The sequence below is a fragment of the Manis javanica genome, chromosome 6 (assembly GCF_040802235.1).
Source record: "Manis javanica isolate MJ-LG chromosome 6, MJ_LKY, whole genome shotgun sequence".
In the NCBI taxonomy this organism is placed as follows: domain Eukaryota; kingdom Metazoa; phylum Chordata; class Mammalia; order Pholidota; family Manidae; genus Manis; species Manis javanica.
The window spans coordinates 125,821,626-125,836,584 of NC_133161.1; the positions used below are offsets into that span (position 1 = coordinate 125,821,626).

At 39.0% G+C, this 14,959-nt stretch overlaps 1 protein-coding gene and 1 long non-coding RNA gene across 5 annotated transcripts in view; one reads left to right on the forward strand and one right to left on the reverse strand.

Moving 5' to 3' along the window:
• LOC140849992 (uncharacterized) overlaps window positions 1-11,695 on the reverse strand; it is a 40,194-nt gene extending 28,499 nt beyond the window's left edge. For both annotated transcript variants that reach the window (XR_012132589.1, XR_012132590.1), the window contains exon 1: window positions 11,558-11,695. This is a non-coding gene — a long non-coding RNA (uncharacterized lncRNA). The remainder of the gene's footprint in view (window positions 1-11,557) is intronic.
• A 90-nt stretch (window positions 11,696-11,785) lies between these two features.
• Window positions 11,786-14,959, forward strand: part of MTMR2 (myotubularin related protein 2) — a 134,547-nt gene continuing 131,373 nt past the window's right edge. For all 3 annotated transcript variants that reach the window (XR_005061890.2, XM_037020623.2, XM_037020622.2), the window contains exon 1: window positions 11,786-12,071. Coding sequence is in view for 1 of the 3 variants with exons in the window: in XM_037020622.2 (XP_036876517.1) it covers window positions 11,992-12,071 (80 nt within the window). In the remaining 2 variants the exon portion in view is untranslated. The remainder of the gene's footprint in view (window positions 12,072-14,959) is intronic.

A 14,959-nucleotide genomic window follows, 5' to 3' on the forward strand; every position in this document is an offset into this window, starting at 1 on the left:
CTTCTTGTGACCTTGGGATATTTAAATTTCCAAAGCTTCAAAAATTTTTATATCTATAAAATAGGGATAAGAATACTTTAACAATAAAATTGCTTAGAATTCATGTTGAACCACTTCACATAAAATATAGAAACTTTGCAATTATATGGTCCCATTTATAATGAATCCTTGACAACTTTTATGCTCATTTTCTTATGTATTATATACACACATGCATTACAAACTCCACCAGAAAATGTAATTTTTGCTTAAAATAGTCATATGTATCTTAAAGAAGTTACGTGGGAAAGTAATCTTACATTTGCCCAGATGCTCCCCATTCTTAATTTTCATACTGAGTGCTGTTTTCCTTTGGTATCATTTCTCTTTAGCCTGAAGAATTTCATTTAGCATATCTTATAGTGTGTGTCTGCTGGCAACCCATTGTCTTAATTGTCCTTCATCTAAAAATGTCTTTCTCTCACCATTGTCTTAGAAAGATGTTCTGTGGGATACATATATATTTCTGTGTTGAGTTTTCTCTTTACTTCAAAGATGTTGCTCTATTGTGCATCATCCATAGTATCTCCTGGGGGATCTGTGACCTTTAGGATTGTGATTCTGCTGCATGTAATGTGTCATTTTTCTCAAGCTACTTTTTAACATTTTTCTCTTTATCTTTGGTTCTCAGCAGTTCAATTCTAATGTGCTGAGGCATAGTTTTCTTTGCATTTATCCTGTTCTGTTTGTTGAGCTTCTTGAATCTGTGAATTTATGGTGTTGGTCAAATTTGGTAAGTTTTGACTATAGATTCTTTTTTTTTTTTTTTTAGATAATTATTTTTTATTGAAGGATAGTTGACACACAGTATTACATTAGTTTCAGGTGTACAACACAGTGACTGAACATTTATAAACATGATAATTCTAGGTACCAGCTATCACCATACCAAGTTGTTACAATATTTTGACTATATTCCTTATGCTATACATTACCTCCTGGTTACTTATTTATTTTACAACTGAAGTGTGTACTTTTTTTTTTTTTTGAGGGCATCTCTATTTTTTTTGATCAAATGGTTGTTAACAACAATAAAATTCTATATAGGGGACTCAATGCTCAATGTATAATCATTAATCCACCCCAAGCCTAATTTTCGTCAGTCTCCAATCTTCTGAAGCATAACGAACAAGTTCTTACACGGAGAACAAATTCTTACATAGTGAATGAGTTACATGGTGAATAGTACAACGGCAGTCATCACAGAAACTTTCGGTTTTGATCATGCATTATGAACTATAAACAGTTCAAATATGAATATTCGTTTGATTTTTATACTTGATTTATATGTGGATCCCACATTTCTCCCTTTATTATTATTATTATTATTGTTTTTAATAAAATGCTGAAGTGGTAGGTAGATGCAAGATAAAGGTAGAAAACATAGTTTAGTGTTGTAAGAGAGCAAATGTAGATGATCAGGTGTGTGCCTGTAGACTATGTGTTAATCCAAGCTAGACAAGGGCAATAAAACATCCACGGATGCAGCAGATTTCTCTCAGAACGGGGGGGGGGGGGAGGTTCTAAGCCTCACCTCTGTTGATCCCCAATTTCTCACCTGATGGTCCCCTGCGACTGTGCCTGTCTTAGGTTGTTCCTCCCTTGAGGAATCTTACCTGTCTCTGCCTAACCAGTCATCTTCCGGGGCCATACAGGGAAATGTAAAGTTGGTAAGTGAGAGAGAAGCCTTATTGTTTGAAAAGGTTAGTTTTTTACTTCTTTGCATATTTATGCCCTGTGGCTTCTATGCCCAGCATTTGTCTTGAGGTATCTTTACCACTTGGAAGAATTGTGATACATGGTAAATTCGATATGAGGCACGAATTCTATTTATGGGTTGTAATTAGGAAGGAAGAAGAAAAGCTATAGAAGTAGCAGGCAGAAGAAAACATGGGAAGAATGATTATTTCTTTGACATATCTTCTTGTATAGTAACTTCAGCATGTATAGGTTTTAAATTACTAATTAAATTGCATACACACATTAACATAATAGGAATACAGTTACATAACCAAAGCATCTCCAGTGAAACCAAGAAAACCAGTTAGGCACGTTAGGCATTTGTGAAAACTTATCTATGATATGGTGGATATTGTCCAACTGAACTTGAACAGTCTGAGAGAAATCAGACAAATTAAAACAACCCATTCCTGGGGACTGTTCACATCCCATATGTTCTTTTAACAGTAGATAGTCTGTAGTTGTAAGATTTTGGAGCACTACAATTTGCACTTCTCCTAATTCTTGGTTGAGTTTCAACAGTGTAGATCCAGTCAAATTTGTTGTTTTTCTGTATGTGCAGGCCAGCTTAGATATCTCCTTCTTCATTCCCATGGCAAGTCCAGGAACGGGTGGGATGAGTGCATCTACTCCTGTAGCAGCGCGTGGATCTTTGTTGGAGTTTTTTGATGATCATCTTCTGGCATGAGTCTTCCAGAGAGTGGTGATATTGGAAGTTCTTTTTCATATCGTATCTTAGTTCATTTTCGGGATAGCCAAATTAGGCTTTGATCCTCTGTATAAGCAGAAACAAACCCTTTGCCTACACTTTTATATGTCCTTTATACCATTGTGTAGAACTCATTGGAGGTCACCATACAGGAACTGCTTTTTTTTTTATTTGTTATCTTAATCTACACTTACATGATGAATATTATGTTTACTAGGCTCTCCCCTATATCAGGCCCCCCCTATAAACCCCTTTACAGTCACTGTCCATCAGCATAGCAAAGTGTTGTAGAGTCGCTACTTGTCTTCTCTGTGTTGTACAGTCCTCCCCTTTCTCCCAACCCCCCATGCATGCTAATCTTAATACCCCCCTTCTTTTTCCCCCCACCCCTTATCCCTCCCTAGCCACCCATCCTCCCCAGTCCCTTTCCCTTTGGTACCTGTTAGTCCATTCTTGAGTTCTGTGATTCTGCTGCTGTTTTGTTCCTTCAGTTTTTCCTTTGTTCTTATACTCCACAGATGAGTGAAATCATTTGGTATTTCTCTTTCTCTGCTTGGCTTATTTCGCTGAGCATAATACCCTCCAGGTCCAACCATGTTGCTGCAAATGGTAGGATTTGCCCTTTTCTTATGGCTGAGTAGGATTCCATTGTGTATATGTACCACATCTTCTTTATCCATTCATCTATCGATGGACATTTAGGTTGCTTCCAATTCTTGGCTATTGTAAATAGTGCTGCGATAAACATAGGGGTGCATTGGTCTTTCTCAAACTTGATTGCTGCATTCTTAGGGTAAATTCCTAGGAGTGGAATTCCTGGGTCAAATGGTAAGTCTGTTTTGAGCATTTTGATGTACCCCCATACTGCTTTCCACAATGGTTGAACTAATTTACATTCCCACCAGCAGTGTAGGAGGGTTCCCCTTTCTCCACAGCCTCGCCAACATTTGTTGTTTGTCTTTTGGATGGCAGCTATCCTTACTGGTGTGAGGTGATACCTCATTGTAGTTTTAATTTGCATTTCTCTGATAATTAGCGATGTGGAGCATCTTTTCATGTGTCTCTTGGCCATCTGTATTTCTTTTTTAGAGAACTGTCTGTTCAGTTCCTCTGCCCATTTTTTAATTGGGTTATTTGTTTTTTGTTTGTTGAGGCGTGTGGGCTCTTTATATATTCTGGACGTCAAGCCTTTATCGGATCTGTCATTTTCAAATATATTCTCCCATACTGTAGGGTTCCTTTTTGTTCTATTGATGGTGTCTTTTGCTGTACAGAAGCTTTTCAGCTTAATATAGTTCCACTTGTTCATTTTTGCTGTTGTTTTCCTTGCCTGGGGAGATATGTTCAAGAAGAGGTCACTCATGTTTATGTCTAAAAGGTTTTTGCCTATGTTTTTTTCCAAGAATTTAATGGTTTCATGACTTACATTCAGGTCTTTGATCCATTTTGAGTTTACTTTTGTATATGGGGTTAGGCAATGGTCCAGTTTCATTCTCCTACATGTAGCTGTCCAGTTTTGCCAGCACCATCTGTTGAAGAGACTGTCATTTCGCCATTGCATGTCCATGGCTCCTTTATCAAATATTAATTGACCATATATGTCTGGGTTAATGTCTGGATTCTCTAGTCTGTTCCATTGGTCTGTAGCTCTGTTCTTGTGCCAGTACCAAATTGTCTTGATTACTATGGCTTTATAGTAGAGCTTGAAGTTGGGGAGGGATATTGGTCTGTAGTTTTCTTTTTTGGTGGGGTCTTTGCCTGGTTTTGGTATTAGAGTGATGTTAGCTTCATAGAGTGAGTTTGGGAGTATTCCCTCCTCTTCTATTTTTTGGAAAACTTTAAGGAGAATGGGTATTATGTCTTCCGTGTATGTCTGATAAAATTCTGAGGTGAATCCATCTGGCCTGGGGGTTTTGTTCTTTGGTAGTTTTTTGATTACCGCTTCAATTTTGTTGCTGGTAATTGGTCTCTTTAGATTTTCTGTTTATTTCTGGGTCAGTCTTTGAAGGTTGTATTTTTCTAGGAAGTTGTCCATTTCTCCTAGGTTTCCAAGCTTGTTAGCATATAGGTTTTCATAGTACTCACTAATAATTCTTTGTACCTCTGTGGGGTCCGTTGTGATTTTTCCTTTCTCATTTCTGATACTGTTGATTTGTGTTGACTCTCTTTTCCTCTTAATAAGTCTGGCCAGAGGCTTATCTATTTTGTTTATTTTCTCGAAGAACCAGTTCTTGGTTTCATTGATTTTTGCTATTGTTTTATTCTTCTCAATTTTATTTATTTCTTCTCTGATCTTTATTATGTCCCTCCTTCTGCTGACTTTAGGCCTCATTTGTTCTTCTTTTTCCAATTTCGATAATTGTGACATTAGACCATTTATTTGGGATTGTTCTTCCTTTTTTAAATATGCCTGAATTACTATATACTTTCCTCTTAAGACTGCTTTTGCTGTGTCCCACAGTAGTTGGGGCTTAGTGTTGTTGTTGTCATTTGTTTCCATATATCGCTGGATCTCCATTTTGATTTGGTCATTGATCCAGTGATTATTTAGGAGCGTGTTGTTAAGCCTCCATGTGTTTGTGAGCCTTTTTGCTTTCTTTGTACAGTTTATTTCTAGTTTTATGCCTTTGTGGTCTGAAAAGTTGGTTGGTAGGAGTTCAATCTTTTGGAATTTACTGATACTCTTTTTGTGGCCTAGTATGTGGTCTATTCTGGAGAATGTTCCATGTGCACTTGAGAAGAATGTGTATCCTGTTGCTTTTGGATGTAGAGTTCTGTAGATGTCTATTAGGTCCATCTGTTCTAGTGTGTTGTTCAGTGCCTCTGTGTCCTTACTTATTTTCTGTCTGGTGGATCTGTCCTTTGGAGTGAGTGGTGTGTTGAAGTCTCATAGAATGAATGCATTGCATTCTATTTCCTCCTTTAGTTCTGTTAGTATTTGTTTCAGGTATGTTGGTGCTTCTGTATTGGGTGCATATATATTTATAATGGTTATATCCTCTTGTTGGACTGAGCCCTTTATCATTATGTAATGTCCTTCTTTGTCTTTTGTTACTTTCTTTGTTTGAAGTCTGTTTTGTCTGATACCAGAATTGCAACACCTGCTTTCTTCTGTCTGTTGTTTGCATGAAATATCTTTTTCCATCCCTGGACTTTGAGTCTGTGCATGTCTTTGGGTTTGAAGTGAGTCTCTTGTAAGCAGCATATGGATGGGTCTTGCTTTTTTATCCATTCTATTACTCTGTGTCTTTTGATTGGTGCATTTAATCCATTTACATTTAGGGTGATTATTGAGAGGTATGAACTTATTGCCATTGCAGGCTTTAAGTTTGTGGTTACCAAAGGTTCTGGGTTAGCTTCTTTATTATCTTATTGTCTAACCAAACTCGCTTGTTGAGCTATTATAAATGCGGTCTGATGATTCTTTATTTCTCTCCCTTCTTATTCCTCCTCTCCCTTGTTCATATGTTGAGTGTTCTGTTCTGTGCTCTTTTTAGGAGTGCTCCCCTCTAGAGCAGTCCCTGTAGGATGCCCTGTAGAGGTGGTTTGTGGGAGGCAAATTCCCTCAACTATTGCTTGTCTGGGAGTTTTTAATCCCTCCTTCATATTTAAATGATATTCGTGCTGGATGTAGTAGTCTTGGTTCGAGGCCCTTCTGTTTCATTGCATTAAGTATATCATGCCATTCTCTTCTGGCCTGTAGGGTTTCTCTTGAGAAGTCTGATGACAGCCTGATGGGTTTTCCTCTGTAGGTAACCTTTTTTTTTCTCTCTGACTGCCTTTAATACTTTGTCCTTGTCTTTGATCTTTGCCATTTTAATTATTATGTGTCTTGGTGTTGCCCTCCTTGGATCCCTTGTCATGGGAGTTCTGTGTTCCTCTGTAGTCTGAGAGGCCATTTCTTCCCCTAGTTTGGGGCAGTTTTCAGCAATTATTTCTTCAAAGACACTTTCTATCCCTTTTTCTCTCTCTTCTTCTTCTGGTACCCCTATAATGCGTATATTGTTCCTTTTCGATTGGTCACTCATCTCTCTTAGAATTCTTTCATTCCTGGAGATCCTTTTATTTCTCTGTGCATCAGCTTCTCTGTGTTCCTGTTATCTGTTTTCTAGTCCATTAATGGTCTCTTGCATCTCGTCCAGTCTGTTTTGAAGTCCTTCCAGAGCTTGTTTTATTTCTGTATTCTCCTTCCTTAGTTCTTGCATATTTCTCTGCAAGTCCATCAGCATGGTTATGACTTTTGTTTTGAATTCTTTTTCAGGAAGACTGGTTAAATCTATCTCCCCAGCTTCCTTCTCAGCGGAAGATGTAGCAGATGCCAAAGCTGTCTGGGTTAGTCTTGTCTGGATCATATTTTTTTGCCTTTTCATGTTGACAGGTGCTATTGACTGTTAGCTGGGAGGGCCAAACTTTTCACTTGCTACTGGCCTTTCTTTACTGGGTCAACTGTGACCCCTAGTGGCTTGTGTTGGGTAATTACGTGTAGACTGGGTCTGTGTCTTGTCTGGCCGATATGGAGAAAACTCACTTTCTGAGGGGGCGGGGGCTGCCTTAGGCTGCTTCTCTGCTTTCGCATCGCCTGGAGGGGTAATGGATGGGGGAGGGGGGTTGTTTGGCTGTTTACCTGTGAGGGGTCTCAGAGCTCTTGCCCAGGGGGTTAGTGAGCCTGGTTTTCCCTGTAATTTCCAGCCACTGGACTGTGACCTTTGTTGTTTCCGTCTAGCTGTTATGTCCCTGTCCCTTTAAGACTTTCAAAAAGCACTCGCTTTTCTTTGTCACAGGGGCATCATCTTCGGAACCCGCTCAGAGATCTTGCTGCCCTATTTCCCTAGTTTCCAGCCCTCCATGCATGCACTGTGTCTGCGCTCTGGTGCTTGTGCTGGCCTGGGTGTTTAGCAGTCCTGGGCTCCCTCTCCCTCCCGCCGGGAGCTGGGGGGAGGTGTGCTTGGGTCCCACCGGGCCGGGGCTTGTATCTTACCCCTTTCACCAAGCGCTGGGCTCATGCACGAGTGGAGGTAGTCTGGTTGTTGTCCTGTGTCTTCTGGTCTCTCTTTTAGGATTAGTTGTATTTGTTGTATTTTCAAAAATATGTATGTTTTTGGGAGGAGATTCCCACTGTCCTACTCATGCCGCCATGTTGACTCCACCTTCTATAGATTCTTTAAATAATTTTCTCTGCCTAATTTTAGCCTATTTCTGGGATTCTGATTATCTGTGTATAAGACCTCTTGATATTATCCCACAATTACTTGGGCTGTGTTAATAGTTTTTCAATCTTTTCTCTCTGTTTTTCATATTGGATAATTTGTGTTTCTTATATTCAAATATCTGATAGTTTTCACTGTTAAATCCATTCTGCCACTAGTCTCAGTCAGTGAGACTTTTTCAGTTACTGTATTAATCTTGTTTATGTATTTGATTCCTCTGGTGAGTTTTAAGTTCCTAGCTTCTTTTAAGTTATTGCCTGATAATTCCAAATTCTCTGCTATCTGGAATTTAGCCTCCTTTTAGTATCTTTTCCTTTGAGAACAGATCCCATTTTCTAGGCATTTTTTATGTCATGTAATTCTGAATTATGTCTTTGATATAAACATTGCTTCAACGTCTTTGTTATTTATTTCTGCAAAAGTGTTGATGATTTTATTTAGAAGAAATTAAGTTGGTTTAAAGTGAAAATTTGTCTTCAATATAGTGGGTAACAGCTTGAATCTTATTTCAGTTCTTTTATTTGGAAGAGGAGGAGGATGTTTTATTTTGGGTTCTTTTTATTTGAGCTGCTTGCATTCTGCCTTTGCATTATTCAAATTGAATTAGGGTTTAGCCAAAGATTGTTTGAGTTTATAAACAGAGTTTAGAGTTCCCTTCTTTGGTTCTCTTTTTTGGAATTCCTGTCTCATTCTCTAGCTGCCCTGGGTTCCCTTCTCTTGGTTCCTTAGGCCAGAAAGATAATTTTTTTTTCTATGGGAGTTTTTCTATGAGAGTTTTTACCACCCTGCACCGCACCACCATTTTGGTCTGTCCATAGGTCAAAACCACCAAAAATGGGAAACTCACTGTGTTTGTCACTTTCTCCATGTTTCACTCTGCCTGCTTTTTTGTTCACTCTCTTGACCACTCAGGTAGTTCGGCCTTTTTTTAGTATTTTGTCTAGAGTTTATAGTTGTTATCTGTGGAAAGGTCAGTCTATTAGAAGCTTACTCCTCCATACTAGATATGGAACTTTCCAAACCCAAACAAAATCAATCAAAAAATTAAATTTTTGGCTATAAATAATTAGCTGAGGTTTACACATGCTTGATCTTTCCAAAAATTATGTTTTTGGCATATGTTTTAAGAAAAGCAGAAGTATCCCTCTATTTGCTCATTTATAACCCACCATTTTAGTTATTAATAAAATAAGTAAGTTTTTTTCCTAATTCTGATTTAGATTTTCTAACAACATTTGATAAGCTAATGACAACAAACCTATAGACTCAAGTCCATCCTACTCAAAGTGTGGTCTGCCATCCAGCATCCAGCTGTAAACTGGTGCCTGCCTGTGATGAGATGGAGGTAGAATTAAGAATATGTATTTAGAAACTTCCATGCAACTTCTACAGAGTGATTTTTATATGTTAAATATAAGAAAACAATTTGGCCTGTGCCTTGCATGCCTTTATTTTTTCTTAAACTTTTTTCTAGTAATTAATTTTTCTTTTATTAAAAAAAAAAAGCATTGGTTGGTGATGGTTTGGAAATTAAAAACAAAACACTGGTTCTTCCCACAGATAAGCTGAGAGACACTGGCCAACATTTAAAATAAAAAAAATAACTTTTGGGAAGGTCTCAAGGTCACCATTTAATAGGAAAGGTGGGCATAGACTGTAATTTAATTACAGCGATAGTTCCTGAATGACCTGAGACGGGCTAAAATGTTCTTTAAAAAGATGAGAAAATTGAGGTGCAGAAAGTCCTCATCAAGCTGATTTCTCTTGGGGTTTGAGACATAGCAGCCAATATACAAGAAAAAGATTTCAACACTCATTTAACTTTCAGCTGAGATTAATATATTCTTTACTTGTTGATCACTCTGAAAATTTACTGTTTTACCATTTAGGGTGGAAGTAAAGCAGTAAGTTTAGAGGAAGAACAAATGCTAGCAACAGGCCTATTTACTGAGAACCTACTGTGCAACAAATTTTGTGCTGAGAAAAACAAACCATTGTGTGTATTTTTGTTCCCATTTTAAAGATGAGAAAAGTGAGTCTTGGAAAAGCAATTTAATTGAAATCATAGAACAAGTGACAGAACCAGGATTCCAATTTAGATTTGTCTGGTTCCAAAATCTTGACACTTAACATTATTATTCTTTATTAATCACCGGAGAGACCCACGTACAGATTATTACATTATCAGGCAGATGGCTTTAAGTGCTTTTTATTAACACAATGCTAGAAATAAATGGGGTAGTAGAAAGTATGCAGACTCCTATTCAAGGATTCATCAGTTCTCCCCAAACTTAGTTTGGAAAATCTGTCAAAGTGTCAGATACCAGTGAGTTAACATTTTGGAAGGCAGGTAAGAATGCAGAAGCAATAAGTATATCCTTTTCTGAATGGTTGTAGATGTTTATGCTTGTTAGATGTTTCTGACTATTCTCTTTCCCTACCAGAGGAGTACAGTTAAAAGTCTCTAAATATTATGGAAATAAAAACCATCAGCTGTCATCCTATCCTTGCCAAGTTGGAGAATGGAAACAGGAAGGCTAAGTGTTTTGTGCTTAAACATATTCTTTTTAATAAGTACTCTAGCATATGCTGAACATAACCAGGCTAGCTTGTTCTTTTGGGGAATGTATTTGCAAGTTTGTATTTCACTGGCCCTATACTTTAAGATTTTTTTAAAAAACATCAGTTGTCAGTATAAATTAAACCTAGTTTAAATCAAAATAATTCTATTTATTCTCATAAGGAAGTCTTTTTCTAAAATTTACAGTAGTAACTTTTGCATAGTTTTTTACTCCATACATGAGGTAATTTAAGGTTCATTCTCAAGCAGAAAAATTCCTTTATGGTATCCTTTCTGTCCTTCCTGTGTCTTTGGTAACAGAAAATTACCAGCAGAAGCATTTCCCCTTCACCAGGTTCCTGTTCTTATCACAGTTCTATCACTCTACCCTTCCTTCCTGCTCTGCAGGGGAATTTAAGAGGGCAGGGAGAGATTGCTAAAAAGTTTGCCCTCTGTCCAACACTACCACATCCAATAGTGTATGTGTCTCTGCATAATTATCAGGTCTCTCCTCATTTCTTTGTACATACCTCTTTGTGTGGACAATAGATCAATGTCAAAGTTCTTTCTCTCTACCCCAGATGCTTCCAGACCACACAGACTCAATCCAAGTCACACTTGGACTGAAAGAAGCAGCTTCTTTTCTTAGTTCCCTTTCTGCTTGGTCAGGGATGGGATGGAAATAGAACGATGAGCATTTTTTTTTTTCTCTTCACCTGTCCTATACTTTTCTCTTGACTTTCCCCATACCAATCACTTCTTACTTCTCTGTCACTTTTCCTGTATCTTCCCCTTCTACACCTACCATTTATTGACATTGCTTTAGAAACTGTTTATAAGTATCAGTGCATTCCATCCTAACATTTATGGAGTAGATAGTAATATTAATAGCTAACATGTAGGAGCTTATTATGTGCCAGGTGTTGTTTTAGGTATTTTACATTTATTAACTCATTTAATCTGTGAAAATACTCTTCCTATTTTAGATAAGGAAGCTAATGTTCAACGTCTTGGGTTACACTACAAGTTAACTGGCAAAGGCAGGATTTGAATTCATGTCTGCCTGGCTCAAAAGCATACTTTAAGCATTATTTAATTAATAATTATTTCCAGCCGCTAATCCGGCAAACATTGCGCCACCTCACCGCACATCCAATACCTGCCCCTGTGTCCCTTCCTCCCTGATCCCGATGTCCTTCCCGTCACCCCATCCTACCGCCCACCCCTTCCTTTAGTGCCCATCCCACTCGTTCTCCATGGGCCCCATCCTGCCACCATTACCCCCGGCCCTCCGATCCTTGCCGTTTCCTTGAGATCCTCGTCCCTCGTATTCCCTCATTTCGCGCTCTTATTTCTACAACTTTCCTCCTACAGGCTCCTCGGCCCTCTAGCTTCGGGGACCCCAGTCCGGGCGCGGTGCAGGCTGGGGAAACACGGCCGCTTCCGGTCGTCTTGTTAGGCCGCCCGGCGGCAGCCCGGGCGCGGTGCAGGCTGGGGGTTCACGGCCGCTTCCGGTCGGCCTGCCAGGCCGGCGCCGGAGGGGCGCCCGGGGTCCTCCCGCCCCGCGGCAGCCCGGGCGCGGTGCAGGCTGGGGGGACATGGCCGCTTCCGGTCGCCCTGCCTGGCCGGCGCGGGCTTGACCAGGGTCTCTGCCTGCGCGCTCCGCCCTCTGTTCCTCTCGCTGGGCAGCCGCGGAGGTCGCTTCAGCCTTTCCCCGCCGCCGCCCGCGCCGCGCCATGGAGAAGAGCTCGAGCTGCGAGAGCCTGGGCTCCCTGCCGGCGGTGGCGCGGCCGCCCAGCGTGGACTCCCTGTCCAGGTACTGGGACGCCCGGGGACCCGCGCCGCGGCCGAGGGGGATGCGCCGGGTCCCTTCCCTGGGGCTCGGGAGTCGCTTCGCCTCCCTGCAGGGCTTACAGGCTGGGAGAGAGGAGCCAGGGACTCACTGCCGATCGGTCCTCCGCCTGTCACGCCTCTGCCTCGTTTTGTCCCTGGCTGAAGCCTCCCCAGTTCATCACTTTCTCGTCTCACATTCTTTCTCAAATCAGTTTTGGGGCATCCCTTCCCCCACCTCTCCGCCCCGCCCCCCATTTCCTCTCGGTCTTTCTACTCCTCTTTCCAAAATTATCCTCCTTTGTCCTTCTTCCATCCTGTGTCTTGGGTTTTTGGATTCTTGCCCTCGGCCTTCCCCATCGCCTCACTTCTTTATGTCTTTCATGATTTTCTTTACACTCTTATCCCCCCCGCCAACTTTGCTTAATAACGTAAATAAAAATGCCCACTGTGCTTCTCGTCTCTAAATCTTTAGCTGAAAAGTCAGTGTACTTGGGAATCTGAATAGTCCTCATCCCCGAGTGAATGAGTGGTAGTTTTCTTCCTTGTTGGGCTACCGGTTCTCCGGTTGTTTCTCTTGTACCAGATGGGACTTTTTTCAGGCATTTTGAGGACTTTAGTATGCAGCTTTGCAGAGAGCTGTTGTGAATGTTAACAAGACATGTTTTAGATGCAGTTTTTTGTTTTTAAAACAGTGATTTAAAATTTTATTAAGAAATGATAGAAGACCTGTATTTCTTATATAACCACAATGAAAGCGTGTTCTTTTCTGTTGAAACATAGTCTATTGTTATTAGAAACTTGTTAGATACTAAATTGCTGTTGAAAACATACATTTCATTTTTCCTCTGAATAAACTGAAATTGCTAATTTTAGACTGCTAAATATGAGTGATACTGCCATTTAAAAAAAAATTTCCTCTAATGCTGTTCAGGACCACATTGGGAAATCATTAGCTGATGCCATCATTCTAAGTTAGATTCTCTTCATATATGCACTCTTAGCAACCTGCCCACCCCCTTTTTACTGTCCTCAAGCACAGTGTAATTGTTGGTTTAATTGTTTTTACTACTAGTCTTATCAGCTACTTGAAAAGCATCGTATGTTACTCATCTTCATATCCTCAGCATATAACAGAGACCCTGTATGTCACAGGTGCTCATTAAATGTGTTACTTTTAATTTGTAAATTGAATTATCCAGAAGAGAAGAATTTTCCTTTACATTATGTGTACTGTATATTTGTTTCGTGTTTTAAAAATTCTGTTTACTACTGTGAAGTTTAGAAAGCTGAGGACTTACGTCCTCAGCTGTAATATAATTAAAAAAAACAGGTTAGAAAATTATAATTTTATGGGAAAGTTACAAATGACAACTGTGATTCCGAATAAAACGTACAGAAAACAAAATGAGACAACAGTGATCTCATCCAAGCAAGAGGATTTAGAACCACAGGAGGCAGCATAGTCTTAGAAAGAAGGTATTGGAAGTTAGGAAGCTCAGGCTCTGAAATACAGCCAGCTATTTGGCCTGTTATCATTTAAACTTTCTAGACTGCAGTTTTCTCATCTTTTCAAATAAGGTGGATCTGGAAGATCCCTTGGAGCTCTAAAATCTTATCATTCTCTATCTTAGTAGTAATATCAGTTATTAGGATATTACCTTTACAAATAATTCTGTTACGGATTTTAAAAATTATACTAAATGTTACAGATTAATGTACTTAATAGTGCCATTTAATCACATGTATTTCCTTAAGAAAAAGAGAGCCCAGCAACTTAAAAGTTTATATATGTATTTTAACTTCTTTATTAAAAAAATGATGGTACTGACAGGAATTTGAGAAAATTAAGAACTCCTTGAAAGAGTTTGACTGCAACATCTTAGCCTCATCCTCTCTCGACAGAAATACAAGTATGACTCTGTACTTTCCACATTTCATTCCTCTCCTCCGTAAAGTAGGAAAATAACATAGAATGTTTACTATATAGAATTCACTCTGCTAAATTCTTTCATATCTTCTATTTCATGACTCATTACACTTATTTGTAGCTTTCTCTTTAATCAACAGTGTAGAATAGCTGCATTGTAAGCACTTGTTATAAAACTTACTTAGGGTAACAATCACAAGTGATTCTAATACAGAGGCAGGTGGACAACCATGGTTATAACTGCTATGTTAAGGGGGTATCCAGATTAAGTTTTTGCTTTTGTTAGCCAAAGTTAAAGCAAAATATTGATGTTTGGACTATATTATCTCAGCCTTTTGCAGAAATGTTGCTCTTAAATTGTAATTTATTTTTATGCTTTATTTTACACAATTAGGAAATTGCCTTGTGAATTTGTTGTGGTATCTCCTGTAAAATGATAGTTAATAATTTGTTCAATAAGTTACAGATTATCTTTTTACACAGGAGATTGACATAGATTTCTGCTGAGTTTAGTGCAGAGGAAAATTGTTAATGTAAACAATTATGCATGCTTCCTATTTGTTTGAAAACGAATACTTTGTAGCTGCATCTTCTCTTCAGCTTAGCAAAAAGATTTGTAACTGAGGTTGGTAATACACTCATCTCTAAGTTTTTCCAGGTAGTTTTGTTACATGAATTCAGTTTTAAATATTATGTTGAAATGTTTTAATTTGTAAGATATTTTAGGCTACTCTGGGAAGAAAAGTGTAAGTCTGAACAATTATACACTAACCCATCTGGTTGCCCATTGTTTTTTTGAAAATGATACACTCCATTGAAGTTGGATGACTGGCTTTTGTGAGATCAGTAGTTCCCACTAATCACATGTTGAGTCCTGATACAGATATGTAGATAGATATCAGGATATCTTGATACCTGTATTTGTAGCATCTCATAGTTGCCAT